The 18,866-nt window shown below is 41.7% G+C and overlaps 1 protein-coding gene across 1 annotated transcript in view; it reads left to right on the top strand.

Annotated features, from left to right (window-relative positions):
• The first annotated feature begins 1,375 nt into the window (after nt 1-1,375).
• The window catches only part of LOC311033020 (sodium- and chloride-dependent taurine transporter-like), a 28,690-nt gene continuing 11,199 nt past the window's right edge, over nt 1,376-18,866 (top strand). Inside the window, exons 1-9 of the mRNA XM_084040167.1 lie at nt 1,376-1,560; nt 11,467-11,696; nt 11,805-11,939; nt 14,761-14,849; nt 15,672-15,817; nt 16,102-16,234; nt 17,354-17,488; nt 18,131-18,234; nt 18,344-18,468. Coding sequence (XP_083896293.1) covers nt 11,468-11,696; nt 11,805-11,939; nt 14,761-14,849; nt 15,672-15,817; nt 16,102-16,234; nt 17,354-17,488; nt 18,131-18,234; nt 18,344-18,468 — 1,096 coding nt within the window. The 5' untranslated portion in view covers nt 1,376-1,560; nt 11,467. The remainder of the gene's footprint in view (nt 1,561-11,466; nt 11,697-11,804; nt 11,940-14,760; nt 14,850-15,671; nt 15,818-16,101; nt 16,235-17,353; nt 17,489-18,130; nt 18,235-18,343; nt 18,469-18,866) is intronic.

The following is an 18,866-nucleotide window of genomic DNA, read 5'->3' as shown; positions in this document are numbered from 1 at the left end:
TGAACACATGCAAGTAGAGATTGTCTGTACTTTTGACACCTCTGCTTATTTGCATATCAGATACTCTGTTTGTTCTCCTCTTCAACAGACACATTGTAAGTCTTAACATTACCATGTCGGTCCAAGCATTCGAATCATTCTCCTCTTATTTCTTTTACATTGCCTGCTGGGCAGCAGGGTGATCAATGTACCTTCTTTCACTCTAATTGTTCTGTAGAGTGCTCTCAAAGGACACAAGTGTGAAGCTGGCTTCTCATGAAAAGGGACGCATTTGTTTTTGAATCCCTGCAAGACTTTTCAAGGAGGGTTTCAAAGTAAAAGCCTTGACTAACCAAACAGCTGAGGTGAAAAGGTTTTATTCCACCAGCCTACAAGAGTTTCCTGGATTTAACCCAGATTAGGAGTTGCAGCACTTGAACATAATTGTTCTCAGTGAATTTAATGGCAAACTCCCCATTAGACTGTAAAGATCAGGCCGAGGAACCTGGAGTTCAGTAAGTGTGACAAAAAGTTACATTTATTAAAGTGACTAACTGCAGCTTTAAGTGCAACAGAGACTCAAGCGACCAGAGGAATATAATAGACATATTAGGACAAAGTGTTTTAGCACCTTGGACAGAGTCTGTACAGGATGAATCTAGTGAGAGATCCACTGTTGGAGGGAACAGTGAGGCTTGTTGAGAAACCAAGGGGTGGACAAAATAACAGGAACACCTCACCTCCAATAGAAGCAGTGATCAATGCTATTTGGGCTGCAGGCCAGCAGTGATGCCGTTTTAAGTTTCTTGTTCAATGACCTTAACCAGATGCTTTACATTGAATACTCAGTGAGAAACTGAGCTGCTTCCGTTATCTTTGAGTCACTGCACGTGTGCACCCCGGCGCTTTGCTCACGGGCACGCGCGTAAAGGGGTTGGGTGGGTGACAATTTGATGTGTACTGTGTACCCGCGAAATCCGGTGAAGAGACCAGCCAACATGTGAAATGAGTAGGGGGGTGGAGGGGGGACTTAATGCTGCGTTCACGTGCAGCTCGTAAATCTCCCTCTTCCTACTTTGAAAGCTGAGGGCATCTCTGCATCTCTTGGCGGAGGCTGCTGCTGCTGCGGGGCACATCAGGATAACACGAAACCTGGAGCGGAGCTGCGTTCTTGTTTGGCGGAGTGATGCGGGAAGGAATTGGAACGATTTCAGCCGCTGGATCTGGAAGGATGCACACAGTCCGCATCAGTTTCTAGTCCACGTTTCGTTGGTGTATGGGGCGCACTTGACAGAAATCAGAGGCGGTCCCTAACAGCGTCACGGCGCTCTCCTGTTGCTCTGAGAGGAGGCAGGCCGGTGTTTTTCCACTGCCGCGGCTGTCTCATGTCCCCCCGTTTTCAGAGACAAAGGTCAGAAAGAGAGGCTTAGAAACGGGCTAAAATATAAGCTGCCGACGAGTCCAACCCTCAGTCGCACTCGCGGACACAGGAGGACACGGACAAGACGAGACGCACACGGGACCGCGCACAAAGGACATTAAAAGGACAAAACAATACACAATATTGCATCAACAGAACAGGTAACGGAATGAATGCAACCCTGGTTGCATGCCTCTAAAGCCGGGCTGGGAGGGATGACCGGGCTGCTCTTTATCACAGGATTGTCATTTTTACTCTAATTCCGATTTTAATGCGTTCATTTCAACCCTTTTTTGTCTGAATGAGATTTTTAAATGTAAATGTTTTTATTGGGGGTTTGCGAACCTAGGGGAGCAATTTAGCAGATTTCTGCCTGTAAAAAAATATAAATCAGCAGCGTTTAGTTGCATAGTGATGGTTTTCCTGCTGAGTGTGTTCGCAGGTGGTGAAGCTGGGATGAAGGTTTTTGGATGCAGGCTGTTCTCTCTCTTAATCTCTCTTTCCTAACCTTTTAATGAAACTCGAGGTAGTTTTTTATTCATGTGCTCTTCACGTGTTGGTGCAGACACATCCGCGTGCGTCAGATGCTTTTTAAGTTATATTGCCTTTCATTATTTCCTCCCAGTGAGGGGATTGTCGAGCATTCTGGTGTTTAGTGGTTATTTTCACATAGTCTGGTCGAGAGTATTCGTGTTATTGATATTTGACAGTTTCCTTTCAGTTAATTCCGGTATAAAATCATGGCAGAAAGGGGAAGTGAGGCGCCCAGAGCGGTGAGAACGCGGAGATGCTCGTCAGTCGCACGTTGCACATCGCGCGCTGCTTCTCCGAACCACGAGCCTCCTCTCTCTCGCTCTCTCGCTCGCTCACTCACTCACTCACTTTAATTCAGCGGGGCTTTATTAGCACTGAGAGCAAACGTTTGCGTTGCCAAAGCAAGTGTGAAATGAGACCTGGACCCAGTAGAACACATATCTATCTTATTTTAAATTGAGATATATTTTTAAAAATGTAACTTAAACAGATAAGTAATGCAAAGAAGTGATACTGTGTTTTATTTTACTGTGTGTGTGTGTGTGTGTGTGTGTGTGTGTGTGTGTGTGTGGGTGTAGATCAGCACAGTGCAAATGCTCACTGTGGGAATAACTAGATGATTGACAGTCTTCATGCTGGTTTTATTCCACTGGACGCCCCTCTATCTCTCGCTCTCTCTCTCTCTCTCACTCCCATTTTGCCTCTCTCTCTCTCTCTCTCTCTCTCTCTCTCTCTCTCTCTCTCTCTCTCTCTCTCTCTCTCACCCTTTCTCTCCGTCAGATCTCTTAGTCAAACTGACGACGTCCCCTTTTTGTTTTTTTCCATTCTTCTTTTTCTTCTACTATTATTATTATTAATAATATTAGTATGAGTATATATTCTATTATAGCTGTTATGTGCTATTCTTTGTATTGCTGTCTAAGGTTTGGGCGGTGTCTGTTGTTTACCTTCCTGAGATGTCACTGAGTAAATGCTGGATCCCAACCAATAGGGGATGTTTGGGGCTGATGCCCATTCGATTATTATGGATTAAAACCTTTTTTCTTATTGATATATTGGCAAATATTCATATAAAAACAACAGCAAAAGAAACAAAACGTATATAAGTAAAAAAAAAAAAAAAAAAAAAAACTCTGCTGGCCAAACTATGTAATGATACCATTCGTGAATCATCAGCAGCACATAACCGTGTTAGATTCACAATTTATATCTGCGTATATCAGCCAGCCTGTATTATACTGAAACTAGGTGAAAGGTACGCCTGGATGGTTTTTATCAAGCTGTTTCAACACCACACAATGTTATCAGATGCTGTGTTTGGTGTCGTAGTATATCAAGGTTAGACATTGGCATTTGAAGGGTGACACTGTTGTTTTTTATTTTGGCATCATCCTATGCCTAATAATCCCACTTCTGAAACAAAATGTAACGTCACATTTTCGAGTTTGTGTCTTTGCTGTTGGGTTGGAACCTTCTGGTCGGATCTCACTGGCCCCTTCTACGCTGTCTTTTCGTTATGGGATTCTCCATCCTTTTTTTCCACAACGTCATTAGTGTAAAAGGCCAGAGACAGAACGGGGTGTCAGAGTGGGTCCTCCTCTGAGCAGCAATGAAGGTCGTCTCAGAGGAGAAACGACCTCAGTGTGAGGTAAGAGCCAGAACAGGAAGTGACGTTTGGATGATGTCACCGGGGGATTTAAAAAGCTCAGAATGTTGATCCGAAGAAGAAGATGATGATGAAGATAATGAGGAAGAAGAAGATAAAGATAGAAATTAGTCAGTAGCCAGTAGTTGTTTGCGCGAGGCCTCCATTGTATGTATCAACATTGCATATGAGGCGATTGAAAAGTCATGTGCTCGGCGTAATCTTATTTCCGGTGCTTATTTAATACCTCGCACTACCGTCAATGCCGATGTGTTTCACGCCACGCTCTCTTGTTCCGTAAAACCAGGATGCTTCTGTGATTGTGGCATATCGGGGTCTACTTTCCATGATCACGGCGGAACCTCTGTGTAAAATCGGCTACTGACTAGTTGGCAACTACTACAGGTCCTACGTTGGTTACTGCTACGCAGACACAAAGCTGTGTGTGAGATCTGTTTGACTCTAAATGGACTATCAATTACTAAATGAACATCATGCTGGATTGAAGACTTGAAACAAGAGATTGAGACCATAAACTCATATTAGATGTTTAATAAATCAAGAGAGAAGTAGGATCATTTTCTCATAGACTTCTATACAATCAGAGAGGAGTGGCCCCCTGATGGCCAGCAGAGAGAATGACAGTTAAGGGCACTTCAGCTTTGGCTTCACTTTTCAGAACCGGTGGTCACCGCTTGACTTGATTCATCACTTCCTGTGTACCACAGTTGGGGTCAGGGTGTATTTTCAAGTGTCCAGTTGCAAATTTGGGCATCAGTTTAAGTGAAAACCTGCTGGAATGTTTGTATTTATTGAAAAATGTTTGTCAAAGCAGCCCTTAACGCTGCTGTTTTAACTGCAGGCTTGTTTCCTGTTAAATCATTTATTAAGCCAGTACCCAAAGGATAATGTACGTGTGTGTGTGCGAAATCTCTGCTGCAAGCACGTCAGCATTCCCGGAGTAGTTTCTACAAATGGAAACTGAGAGAGGAACCATCACCCGGTTCAAGCAGACTCTCAGTATATGACTGGGTACCCTTGACCCTAAACCTTCACCGTTACTATACATATTAACCAGCATGAACCACCGACCCACAAACACCCAGACTTCTCAGGTGAATCAGGTCAATATGTAAAGAATGAGTTGGGGAAGTTTCCCAAGGACACATGTTGTTTGTATTGTACATTTTTGTGTGTATGTTTATATTTGCAAATGAGAGTATCTGTGCTTACCTGCTAACCTGCTCTGTTCTGGGTTTAGAGATTGTGTCAGCCACATGCAAACCAAGATGGTGGCGACCATACGCTATAAGATAGAATTGACTAAACTGCAGCATTTACTTTTTTATAACTGAGATATAAAACTACAATTATTATTTTAAAAGTAAAAAAAGGATATGATCCCAATTGATTGATTTTATTTAATTCTGCATGAACTGCGGTGGAAGTGCCATGACACCACAAACTTTTCTGTTCATCTCTTGAGAATCTCATGACTTAGTGGCTGTTGACTTTGTTTTGTGATCTGACTTGGTGATAGTGTTAATGGGAAGTTTACAAGTTAAGACTTATCACACATCTGATGTGACAGGAATGTAGGTTTAAAAATGACAAAAGCTGCCACCACGTACTGTAATTCATGATTTATCCCAATTTAGTATTAATCAGATTTTTTTTACATAGTAAACTAACTTTTATATATTTTCAACATACTATACTATTATTTTTATGTTATGTTAAGCCTTTCTAACGTTTTACTTCAATACCATACTATCATTTTGTTTGCCATACTGTACTATGAGCTTTTTCAACATATTATCCTGTGACCTTATTTATATAGTCTTGACTTTTTTCAGATAGCTTCGTGGATACCAAGTCATATTCAGTTATGATATTTCGGCTACAAATCATGTGATACCGTCCTTGACGTTTCGTAAATGTAGAAAAAACAAGAATCTGGTGTGACAGTTGACTCGATGAGGCTGAACAGTAAATGCACCTCTGTGGAACCTTTACACTTCCTGTTATCTCTGTTTGTGCATCTGCTCTTTGATGTTCCCGTCTGTCATCTTATTCTCTCTAGTCTCGCTCACTTCTTTTTATCTGCCGTCACATCTATATTTGTCTTTATCTACATGTGACTCACTTTTCTTTGTCACTCTCTTTAGTCTCTAGCTGTATATATATTTTTAACCACCATGATCTTAGTTCACTTTTAACAGCTCTTTTCCTTAACCCTCTTTTTACATTGTTCCTCTGCCCTTCACCCACTTCTCCCTTTTGTTTCCCCCTCAGTTCTCTCTCTACGTGTTTTTACCCGGAGATTCAACCATAATCACGGAAAGAAGACCACTCAATGTGCCACAATCGCACCATTTATACTGAACTTTGGTTTGCGGCGTAACCCCCCAACAATGTCTCCTTTTACAGAAGGATCTCTGCTTTGCAGAACCAGAAAGGTTGTGACATGGGACACGTTGGCGGTAGTGTGAAGTATTAAATAAGCGTCGGAAATATGAATACCCCCTAATAAACAAATCATCAATGGCAGGGGAACAGGGAGTTGAGTTTCTTTTGCCAGCCCTGCACATTTACACAACTCTAAGCTCTTCATGTTGATGATACAATGGCGGACTCATGCGAGCAACTACTGGCCTTCTGTCTTCTTCGGATCAACGTTCTCAGCTTTTTAAATCCCCTGGTGCACATAACGTCATCAAAGTGTTACTTCCTGTTTCGGCTTCCTGGTCGTCTCTTGGTTTCTCCTCTCAGACAACCTTCATCGTTGCTCAGAGGAGGAACCACTCTTGCACCGCATTCTGTCTCTGGACCTCCCTCGTTTCCTCTCTAAATCTCTCTCTCCATCTCTTTTCTCATACATCACAGTTACCCCCAAATTTCAGTTTGTCTTGTTCTATTTCTCTAAAGAGGCAAAGGATGAAATAAGTATGAGTATAGGACGAAAAGGAATGTGCAAAAAGGAGATACAGGTCAAAAGGAGAACAAAAGAGGAAATGTGAAATTTGATGAAGAGGGGAGGTAAAAGAGTTGGCGAGAAATGTGGATAGAGAGGGAGTATTTTGAAAGCGAGTGGGAGGAGGACAACTGGGAAGAAGGGAGGAGGAAGAGGGGAAGGGAAAATTATGATGGGGATAGATTAAATTAATTTGGAGATGAAAGAAGAGACAATTGGTGGGTGGAAGGTGGATTTGATCAATATTGTACCTCTGTACTGATGATACTGCTTTAAGAAAAACAACCATATAATAAATTGTCATCCAAAAAAGAAAAGCTGAAAATAACTTTTTACTGGATTTGTTGTAATACCCACAAGTGGCCACAATGTGTAGGCTAGGCAGTTAATGCTATTTTAAACAAAGGCATCCAAGGATCAATAACTCGGATCAATCAACTGATAGTAACTGCTGTGTCCTCGTGTCTGTAATTATCTCAGTCCAAAAGTCAATATTTATTGAAAAAAGATTTCCAAAATTCACAACATGTTCTTACCGAATGAAATACTCACTCACGGTTATGCTGGAGTTTATTCTTTAAAAATACCCTAACTTTCCATTCACTGTAAAACCTCACATACCTGTATCAACGGGCCAATCTTGATGTGCGCTAACAGCACCATCAATTACATTTATATAACCACAATAACACAAAATCAGACATATGCTAGCATGTTACTTTTGGTACTTTTTGGTAAACTACAACAACACGGTGAAACAGAAAGTAAGGGGGAAATATAACAAAATTCACAACAGATGTTGCATGGTTGAACATTAGTCTGTTATTATTGACATGTGAGGACCATTATCGTGGCCAAGCAATATCGCATTAAACATTAATCTTATCATATCTCCTCATGCCTAGTTGGAGGAGTAAAATATCAATTATGATTTTCACTCAGCAGGAAAATAACATTTATCATCAATAGAGGAAGAATCCAAAATAAGTCAACACTGTTAATGAATCCATAAGTAGGAAAAAAAATTGCGCAATGCAACAATAAACTAGTATTTTCTGTTTCTTTTTTTTTTTTAAACAAAATAATGGAAAATGAGGGGATTGGACTTGGAATAGAAGCAGGAGGATGAGGAGAGTGAAAGAAATGTGAAGCAGCGGAGGAAGAGGAGGATTTAATAGGTGGTCAACCCAGTGGAAATGTACATGGTCTTAAAATAGGAGAGTGTGTTATGTAAGTGGTTAGAAAGAGTGTGTGTGTGTGAGAGTGAGTGAGTGAGATACTGGTTGGGTTCTGAAGTCACTACATGAGTCTCACACACATACACACACACACACACACAAACCAGACAATGATTCTCTATGTTTTACACCAAGCTTTTGGCCAGAGCTTTAAATCGTCCCACAGTTCATTGTTATTCCCACGGCCGGTCTCTCTCGCTCTCTGGAGGTCATTTTGTAGACAACCGTGCAACACCCACATTTTCTGGTCCTCTATTGCCGCCATCTTCTGAAATTTTCTGATGGTAACTCGGATGATTTGTACTGCCTTTGTGACGACAAACGACTGTCTTTGCCTGGAATGTGAATCTGCAAGGTCCTCCTCTGACGACCAACCTTGATGGAGCTTCTGTGGGTGGCACTCTTTCCTTTGGCAGATTAGCCACGGCAGCTACATTTGGTCATGCTCACTACCATCCATTCTCTGCTGCCTATCAGGGTCCGGGCTGGTGGCAGCCAAGTAATCAAGTTAGCCCATCCGACTCAGCTCTTCACACTGAGGGTCAGGATCTGCCATGAGTCACCACCCTCATTTGTTGGTCCGGAGTACCTCCACATAGAACCATCCAAGAAGGATTTTAATGTTGTAAAGTGCTACCAGAGGGTAGATGTGTTACACAATGTTGAAGGAGGATGCAGAAACACAAAGTAACAAAAACAAACATCTATTTATAATAACACACACAGATGTCTTCTTTCATAATTGATATTAATGTGCATCAGTATTGATTGTGGATCTCATTAACTCACATCACTATCTCCCATTTTTCTTCTGTTTGCTAAGCAACATAGATATTGTGATGTGTTGTTAGATGGCTGAATATATCCAAGAATGCATAATAGTTTGATGTGAATATAAGGCTCACGTCTTGGAGATTAACCTTTTTTTTTAAATACTTATTATTTAAACGTTCTGGCATCTTTTCTTTTATCCGATTGTTTTCCCTTGGAGATAAATGTATTAAAGATGGGTATGGGGAAACAGGAAAGGTGTTTTTTCTGTCTACTGTTACATGTTATCAAGCCTATGGAAATCTATTTGATACATTGCACTCGTACCCAAGTAGTAGCTGTTATACACTGATTAAAAGCTACCTTGGAGTGCCACAAGCATCGACTGGAGGTCCACTACTTTTTAATACCACTGGGGATCATCAACTGCTAGGATTAGGTTTTTTTTTCTGGGTTTTGACAACTACTTATTTGCTGATGACACCCAACTCTATAGTGGTGTGGTGTTTTCAGTAGGATTCAGTCTCAATTATTTCATTTTCTGTGGTCAAAGAGCATTAGCCAGCATTCCAAGATCTTCTCTTATCTCATACATATTTGTTGCCAGTTTTTTTTATTCACATCAATATGTCAGCTTGTCTCTATACTCAAAGTAATGTGACAACACTCATGGCCTTTACTATCTACTGCTGTTTACAGTTTGTCACAGACATAACAGTGTCCACTTTATCTCCAAGCAGGAAATACTAGGAAATACACACACAGACACACAGTGAGTGCTTTTCCGTGTTATTAATTAACTGTCTAGGAAGTTAGTCATGAAGACAAATGTGTGTGTGTTTGCCAAATCATTAACTAGTTTAGGGGTCCTTAGACAGGCTATGAGATAGATGGCAGATATGTTTTTCAGTTGAACATTGGCAGAAAAAGTACATTTTAATGAGCAGATTTGGACGAAAATCCACTAAAACAGTGGAGAGAAGGAATAGGCTGAGCTATCGGAAATCAGAAAAGTAATTTTCACTCCCATTTCTTTATACAAGCACATTTTAATATTTTCTCACTAAACAGAGCATTTTATTATAAAAACGTTTGTGCATTTGTATTAATCTAAAACGCAGTATTGTCCCTATCCGGTCTTTGGTAAACATCTTGCAGGAAGTGAGATGGAGGGTGAGTAAATGAGAGAGACAAAGGCAGAGAAGCAGAGGCTGCAGCCGTCTGGCAGATGGAAGCAGATAAAGACATGACATTTTCCACAATGACAGACATTTGCTGACTACTAAGTATGTCTGTCTCTCCCTCTGTCTCTCTCTCTCATGGCCATTGTCAGGTGGAAATTTACAGCGCAGCTTGTGTCACTGTAGCCCTGATCACACTGCTTACACATCCTGACCAATCACATCGTATTTAATGGTTTGAATGAGGAAGGAATGGGTGGTGGAGGATGGTGAATTTCTCTATTTCACCTCCCTATTAGAATGTCTTGCACATATACACATGCAGCAGTGAAGAGCCCTGACGTAAACCATTAAATGGACATTTTGAGGTTTGTTTGTTTTGGCTTCGGTTAGCTGTGGCTCTCATTCATGGCAGGTACATAAAAAGCAACTCATTTTTCCACGACAACATTGAGAGCACTGTGTGGTGCTGAATGACTTGATAATGTCTTCAAAATCAAGGCAAACAAAGAAATTATTATGACCAAACATCACACTTGGAGATGGCACGAAATCAGTGGTTTTTCTAAAGGGCTGGGCATGTTTTGGACTTAGCTCATGAAAATATTTTTTGGGACTCCGAACGGATATCGGCTATTGGAACCCAGTTCCGCCACCATGAAAAAACCTTTGCATTGGGAGTTCCTGCAAACCACGGACACGTTGAATGTGACATTTTTGCATTCGGTCACAGCAAGTGACATTGTACAATGAGCAGCTGTTGTTGACAGTTAACGTGGCATGGAAATTACATGATATAATGAGTATGAGGGAAAATAGTAACGTTTTCAAACAAAGACAGGAATGTTATGTTGTTGCATTACATTGTTGCGTTACATTACATTAGTTTGCTACCATACATTGTTACCTTACATTATGCTAATGTTATGTTACGTTATGTTATGTTACACTATGTTACCTTATGCTATGTTACGTTATGCTATGTTACGCTATGCTACGTTATGCTATGTTACATTATGCTAGGCTATGTTACGTTGTTGCGTTATTTTAATTTGAATATTATTTCTATTAACCATAATCAAGTAGTTTTTTTGTATCAACCCAAACAATAATTTCACAATGTTAACCACATGTAATTGTGCAGGTGAGATACAAGACTGATATGAAATGTATTCATACCTATTTCTGGTTCTGAAACATCGATGTTCAGTGTAGTCCATGGTTTGCAGAAATGTACGACTCCAACATTTTCCCTGGCGACTTGGTTGCGGAACCCTACCCGTATCTGGCGACGTGTTTTGACTGGTATTCACTTTCACTGTTCTGTGTCCCTTCATCAGTTTCAGCCCTGTGGCCAGATCACATCGATGTCATTTGATCTGAGCTGATATATAAAAAAAATATCCACATAAAGCAGTATGAGTATAAATTAACCAAATACAAAAATTCAACCATGGACAGTAGACTTGTCACATCCGGTTCAGATTTGGAGGCAATTGAATATCAACGGCTATAAATGCTCCAATGTGTCATGAAATCAACCTGGCAATGATTGTCATTGCAGGTTATAATATCCTTGATTTCATAACATGTGAATCCAACAGTGTGCTTTTGTGGTTGGATAATTGTATCGCGATGGCTGCCATAAAGGATTGATCGAAGACTTATTAAAAGTGTGCTTTTTCCACACTGAAACCCCTTTTTTCTGTCTCCTGTTTCTACAGAATGGCTCAAAAAGAGAAACTCCAGTGCTTGAAGGATTTCCATAAGGACACCCTGAAGCCGTCTCCAGGTAAAAGCCCCGGCACCCGGCCTGAAGATGAGGCGGAGGGCAAACACCCCCAGCGGGAGAAGTGGGCCAGCAAGTTGGACTTTGTTCTGTCTGTGGCTGGTGGCTTTGTTGGTTTAGGAAACGTCTGGCGTTTCCCGTACCTCTGCTACAAGAACGGTGGAGGTAAGGCGTTAAAATAGCTCTGCTATTTCTAGGACAGTTCGCTTGTCGAACATGCTCTGCTTCTCTTTGAAATCCATGCTGATTGTTGGTTATTTTCACTCCACCCAGGTGCATTTCTCATCCCCTACTTCATTTTCCTGTTTGGCGGAGGTCTGCCAGTCTTCTTCCTGGAGGTTGCCCTGGGTCAGTTCACCTCTGAGGGTGGCATCACCTGCTGGGAGAAGCTCTGCCCCATCTTTACTGGTATGTCAAAGACCACTTGAATTAATTGGAATAGCATTGCATTCAGGGTAAGTGTCGGTCATAAATGGATGGTTTTACAGAAAGTGTGGAGGTTGGGATGGTGGGTGGTGTTTTCACCCTCAAGAGGGCTTTTAGACGCTGCTCCTAGAAACCTCAGTCAAAAAAAATAGTAATTGTGGTTAAGGTTCACAAGGGAACCGCTGAAACGCGCCTGGTACATTTAAAGGGTTAAACAACTCTACAGAAGATCCACCTTCTTAAATGTTGATCTAAATTATATGACAGTAGATGTGAAACACACCTCACTGCAACAAAAAAACAACGTATTTTTAATAGCTGATTGAATAGCTCCGCCCACCGCCCGCTCCGCCCCGGGGGTGTCTCAGCACACTGTCACCAGCCGCTTCCTGCCCAACTGCTGGGCTCAAATTTTTCCAGACCTCTGTTGTTTTTCACAGAGGAATGGCTGTGCAACATAAGGCTGAGTCACACCAGACTCTCCTCCAATCAGACCGCCGAGACTCTACCCTGCAGCCGTTGCCAGGCAACCGGTCCTGCGCCGGTACACCAACACACTGAGGCCTCTATTCTGCATTAGCGTGCTGGAGCTCTCACCTCCTCTCCTGTGAAAACCTTCTCTTTTCTGAGAAAACACACTTGGACCTCTTAGATGTTTTCCCCGATGATATCTGAGTGAAACGTGTTTTTTTTTTGTTATTTGTTTTTCACCATATTATCCCTGCATCCCCATCATCACTTCTTCTCCCCTCCCCCCTCTCCTCCTCCTGCTCACCACCAGTTGATTAGAGAGAGGTTAATCTATTCATCACCATCTATTCTGCTCTCACTGGGGTATTCTCTCTCTTGTTCATATTCACGCTGACGATTGGTCCACACACGAACATCCTCTCTAATGTTTGTAAATGCAGCTCAGTCATTTCATTGTCGCCACCGTTCGGCGTTTCATTATCTTCATTTAATTATTTACTTGTTCTCACTTTCACATTCACTTTCTTCCTTACAGACACAATATCTACACACACACACACACAAAAGCGCATGTACACGCACACACATGCATGCACACGTACGCACGGCCGAGACAGTGTACAGAGTGTCCCGAATCATATGTTGCTATGGCAACAGTGCTGCAACACATCAGGGATGAAGGGAGGGAGAAAGAAAAGAACCAGACCGACGAGAGCCGAGGAGCTACTAAATGGATTGCTAAAGACGAGAAGAAAAAAAGGGGGGAGGAGAGGCCGAGAGGGGAAAAAAAAGGGAGGAGGAAGAAAAGGGGAAAAGGTGGAGGAAAGGGAAGACAAATAGAGGTAAAAGAGAGAGACAGTGAAAGTGGGAGGGACAGGATCAAAGACTGGAAGCTAAAAAAAAAGATGAAAGCAAGAACAGAAGAGAAAGAGGGCTCACTCTTCTTATCACCATGGTTTGGAAAAATAAACAAACAATTTTAAGACACAATAAGCTGATCGTGGTCAGAAGTGATTTGAAAAAGCTGTTTAGCTCACTATCGTGGTAGGGAAGAAAAAAATACAGCCTAAATGGACTGGATGGAGAAGTAGCAAATATGTTTTTAATGAATAGGTAAATGTGAGACCGCACCCGATTGCTGACAAAAAAAAAAATCGTAATTCTTTTCATGGGTTAATTACACAGATTTGGCAGATATGAAATGTTCTTTACCGTAAAGGCTGATGGCACCACGTTGCATCATCCCGCCATTAAGCAATATTACAGGTAGTTATTTTTTTTCTGCATCATTCCTGCGAAGATACTTCAGGTTCCAGATCAGGTGTAAATGTAAAGAGAACGAGCAAAGTCAGCCGAGGTCAGCAGACGAGCTCGAGAAATGACATCATGGAGGAGGAGGACGCATCTGTTTGTTTGATCAGCACTGTTCCATGTGATCGGGCAAAAGTGTGTGTGTGTGTGTGTGTGTTTAGACATGTTGATGCTTGGCAGCTGCTAATTAGCGCTGTGATTAAAAGGACATGATGTGATGGTGAAATAGTTCACACACTCACAGACACAACGGATAGTTCACACTATCCAACTTGTGCGCACACGCATTCACACACACACACACACACACACACACACACACACACACACACACCTACCTGCAGATGGCCAGTGACGTTGAAGGACATTTATTTGGATAAGTGGCCTCTGTTGGTGGTTTGTTGACACACACACACACACACACACACACACACAAGTTGTACTAATTTACTTCTGGGGACCTTCAGTGACTCTATCATTACTTAACCTCTAACCTAAAAGCTAATCCATGTTCAAATCTTGACCCAAATCCCGATTCCTCCACCTGTTCCCATTTTCTTATCTTTTTATCCTTGTTTAGTAGAAACACACAAACACACACACACACACACACACACACACACACACAGCCCTGATCCCGTGTGATCCTACATGTCAGCACTGAAGGTTACAAAACATGAAACATATTGCTGTAGACCTTGAGTAGGCTAAATGCAGTCTGGGTATTTATGCTCATGAACTGATTTTGCCAAAATTCAAGAATTGTATTTCTAATTATGGCAATGTCACACATATGTCTCACGGGAAAAAATATGAATTGAAGACTACACTAATCTAAGTTAGTTTGGACTATCATTTTACTCTTATTTATAAAAACGCTGCTGCTATGTCTTCTGCTGCTAAAAACTGAATCGGTCAGCAGACGGTTTGATCACATTGCGACCTTCGGTCTCTTTCGTCTGTTTCTCTGGACTGTCGACATCTTCTTGTGTCGTCACCTTGACCTCTCTTCTCTCTCTAGGTATTGGTTATGCCTCCATTGTGATCGTGTCCCTGCTGAATATCTACTACATCGTCATCCTGGCCTGGGGCCTCTACTACCTGTTCCAGGTAGGAAAACGAAACTTTACGAAAAAAGCAGTAATAATAATAAAAAGTGCCATGCATTGTAGAAATACTAAAATGTTATTCAGGACAGTGTAAATTATTTGATTTGATTCTTGACCCTCCAACTACTGGCTAGCTGTTCATATAAAACGATTATGAAATTAGCTGGCAGAGGATGCATCATTGACTGGAGAAGTAATTATGGAATTAAATATCCACTGAACAAATTAATGATCTATCGATGAGCTGGAGTATGTGTCATTGGCAACCAGACTATCCCTGTTTTCTTTTAAGAGATGTCACTTTGGCAAACTCCTTCGTTTGACAAAATGGAAATTAAGTCCAATAACAACAGTTTCGCATTTTCTTCAATAGCACAGTATAACAGTACAGTATAATGAGCCAGTCTTCCAAGAGTGTATCAGGTCAAAGTCCCAAATTGATCAATGGTGTCATCGTATCTCGCTCTCTCTCTCTCATGAAAAGAGGGAGTGTAGGTGTGTGTTTGTGTATCAGGTCAAACCAAAGCAAAGATTCGAATCAATAACTTCACAGCTTATCGTACATCTGTTGTATCTCTGTTGTTCTGCCAAACAGATGTTGTTTTAATAATTCACTAATGCTGCATTTGTGAGCGAAAAATACTTGAAAGAAGATAGCAATAAAATAAAAATAAAATTTGGTATGTAAAACTGGAAATAAAAGTCAAACTGAAAGGTGTATTTGAACTTTGTTGTTCTGCCATATGGAACTAAAGAACACTGTTTATATTAATGTGAAGCTGAGTTGTCCTCATGCGTTGTTTGTTTTTTTTACCTGTTTCAGTGCTTTCAGCCAGAGTTGCCCTGGGCCAAGTGCAACCAGCCTTGGAACACCGATCGCTGCATTGAGGACACCTACCGCAAGAACAAAACCCTTTGGCTGGCTGCTAACGCCTCCAACTTCACCTCCCCGGTCACCGAGTTTTGGGAGTGAGTTCTATAAAAACGCATATACATGCTTTCTTTTCCACGTTAAGTCATGTAGAAGTATTACAGGTATGGTAATATGGTTGGTGACCCCACCTGGTAGTGTGGTGGGTGACCCCGTTCAAAAGACCACCTATCCAGTGGATGCAGGAAGGAGCTCAGACATATGTTGTTTGGTCGTTACAAATATAAAACTTTCACAAGATGAACTTGAAATTGTAGCGCTGTAACCGAGTTGTGCGGCTGGACCCGCACACTTACGGAGCTTCTCTTTTCTTACGTCGCAGACACAACGTGCTGGGAATCACTGGTGGCATCGAGGATATTGGTCCTGTTAAATGGGATCTGGCTCTGTGTTTACTGCTCATCTGGGTCATCTGCTTCTTCTGCATCTGGAAGGGAGTCAAGACCACTGGCAAGGTAAATATATGCTCCCGTCATCCGGAACTTTATTTATGTTTGTTTTTTATTACAACGACATTGTATTCATCTTGAACTTGAAGATAAAACCAATGCAAGCACTGACTTGTCCACTTCTATCATTGCTGTGACTGCCTGAAACCATGCCAGAGTGATGCTCATATGACTTCTTCTATTGCTGTTGTACCAAGAAAACAATGGGGGCTATGTTCAAACTGAGTTCAAGTTTTATTGAAGGCCTCGGTGGGCTGAGGAATGGTTGCAATGTCTCTAAATCCCTTATTTCCCTTATTCCTTTGAACCCACACATCCAAATAATTGAAAAGACAGACAGAAACAGCATCACAAATAGCAGTAGCTGATGTGTTTCGTAATTGATGTGAGATCAGTTTTTAGTTGGAAAAACCCATTTGTCAGTGCTCTCATCTGGACAAACTACATTATTGGACACACTTTTAAAATCCCATACATATCCATACTGCATTGTTACTTATGAATGACATGTACAACAGGAAATTTGTTAATACGGCCATATAAATATGAAAGAAATGGGCTTCCATTTTGATAATTACAAATGTGTATTTCAGCATACAAACAGCTCGACTACAATTGCTGCTTTGTGCAGTGTTGCAGAATGGATTATTGACTGAAAGCATAAAGACAACATTTCAGATCTTATTCAACTGATGCTACAGCAACAACAACAACTGGTCCTAGACCAAATGTGGTCTGACCTATCCCAGACTGCTGTATTTATAACCGCAGCACTGTTTATTGATTGGTCTGGCCTAATCTCTGCTCTCTGGTTACTCCAAGTTGTAACTCTGGTAATAAAGTCACTGCTGTAAGGCCAAGTGTGCTCACCACTCTCCAATTAACGCATACTGATGCACTGCTATTGATTCAACAGACTGTTCTTGTCATAATCCAAAAATAAACCTCCAGAGTTTGCATGTTTCCAAACAAAATTTGCTGCAACGACTCCAAAGCTATTAGCAAGACCTAATAAAAGCCATTAACATCCATTTTTCAAACTGAAGTTCCAAAGATTCCACACTGGAGGATTCTGATGGTTTCCTTGAGTGTGACCTTGCTTCCCTGCGTTGTGATCTCCCTCAGGTGGTCTACATCACAGCCACCTTCCCGTTTATCATGCTCATCGTGCTGTTGATTCGTGGGGTGACCCTGCCGGGTGCTTCTGCAGGCATCAAGTTCTACCTGTACCCTGACCTCGCTCGTCTGAAGGACCCAGAGGTAGGTGCCCCTGTGCTGCCTGAGAGAGAATATGTCGTCTTCCTGTTGTCGTCACTGTGTCTAGCCAAGTCGATGGCTGCACATAAAATGTCCGAAATTGAATAAGAAACCGCAACATCTATTTAAGCTAATCTCACAATCCATTGTAAAGACTTACATATACTTGCTTTGTACACAAACACATGGTATCAAAATCGGAGGTCCAAATGTACAGAAATGACAACAATGGCGGAATGTTTTGAAAGCCTCAAAGACAAATGAATAGAGCATGTCCGCAATTACCCACATCTCTATGATGGAGCGCCCTTTTCCATTACCGTGGTCTGAGGATCCGGAAGCAGTGTTTTTGTACACGGTATGATTTCTGTGGTGTGCCCTCTAGAGGAACCATGAGTAACCCACGTTGTACATGTGCAAGTATGTGAGCATTTACATCAACAACACAGCCGGTTGTGGTGTTTCTGCTCACACATACGGAAATCTGCATTGAAACGGCAAAATTTGATCAAAATTCCTTCATTGCGAAAATGTCCCACAATGTAAAATCCTCACTCTAGCTCACTCTAGCTTGTCATACCCCATGCTTCCCCTCATCAGCAGGCCTCAGCCTTTTTGTCCCTATTCTCTCCCCCTACTTGACAGGTGTGGATCGACGCCGGCACACAGATTTTCTTTTCCTACGCCATCTGTTTGGGCGCCATGACCTCCTTGGGGAGCTACAACAAGTACAAATACAACTGCTACAGGTGAGGCATCAGTTTTCAGGGAGGGGTTTAGCAGAAGGGGAGAGAGGGGACTGAAGGGATCGTTGTGTGTTCATTAACAAATCCTCCTCATGACATATGTGTGACATAGGGACTGTTTGCTGCTGGGAGCCCTCAACAGTGGTACCAGTTTTGTGTCTGGCTTCGCAATATTTTCCGTCCTGGGCTTCATGGCACAAGAGCAAGGGGTGGACATTGCTGATGTGGCAGAGTCAGGTACGAGGGTTCTGTAAAGGCGGCAGTGATGGTGGGCGCTGCTTCCTGGTTAACAAATAAAAACAACAGAAATGACAAAGAATAAAAACAGCAACGAATCCCAAACGAATTGAATGTTACCTTGGTATTAAATGTATTCCTTGATTTTGACAAATGACGGCATCGGAATATGGAAGTTTCCCAATCAAACACTACTTGATAAAAGCAGAATGTGAGAAAATGTGAGCATATTTGACGGGTTTGTTGGGGCATCATTCAAGTTGGATGGATTAGGGCTAAGATAGAGATCTTGGATAAAAATGATTTGGTTTGTAAATGGAAAGTTAGACAATAACAGAGGTGACAGAATGAGCTAGAATTCCTTTCCTGTGCCAGAGTGCTAGCCTCATTAGGGACAG

Source organism: Eutrigla gurnardus (genome assembly GCF_963514095.1).
Source record: "Eutrigla gurnardus genome assembly, chromosome: 2".
In the NCBI taxonomy this organism is placed as follows: domain Eukaryota; kingdom Metazoa; phylum Chordata; class Actinopteri; order Perciformes; family Triglidae; genus Eutrigla; species Eutrigla gurnardus.
Note: the sequence above shows the minus strand (reverse complement) of the source record. Positions and strands in the feature narration are given on the sequence as shown.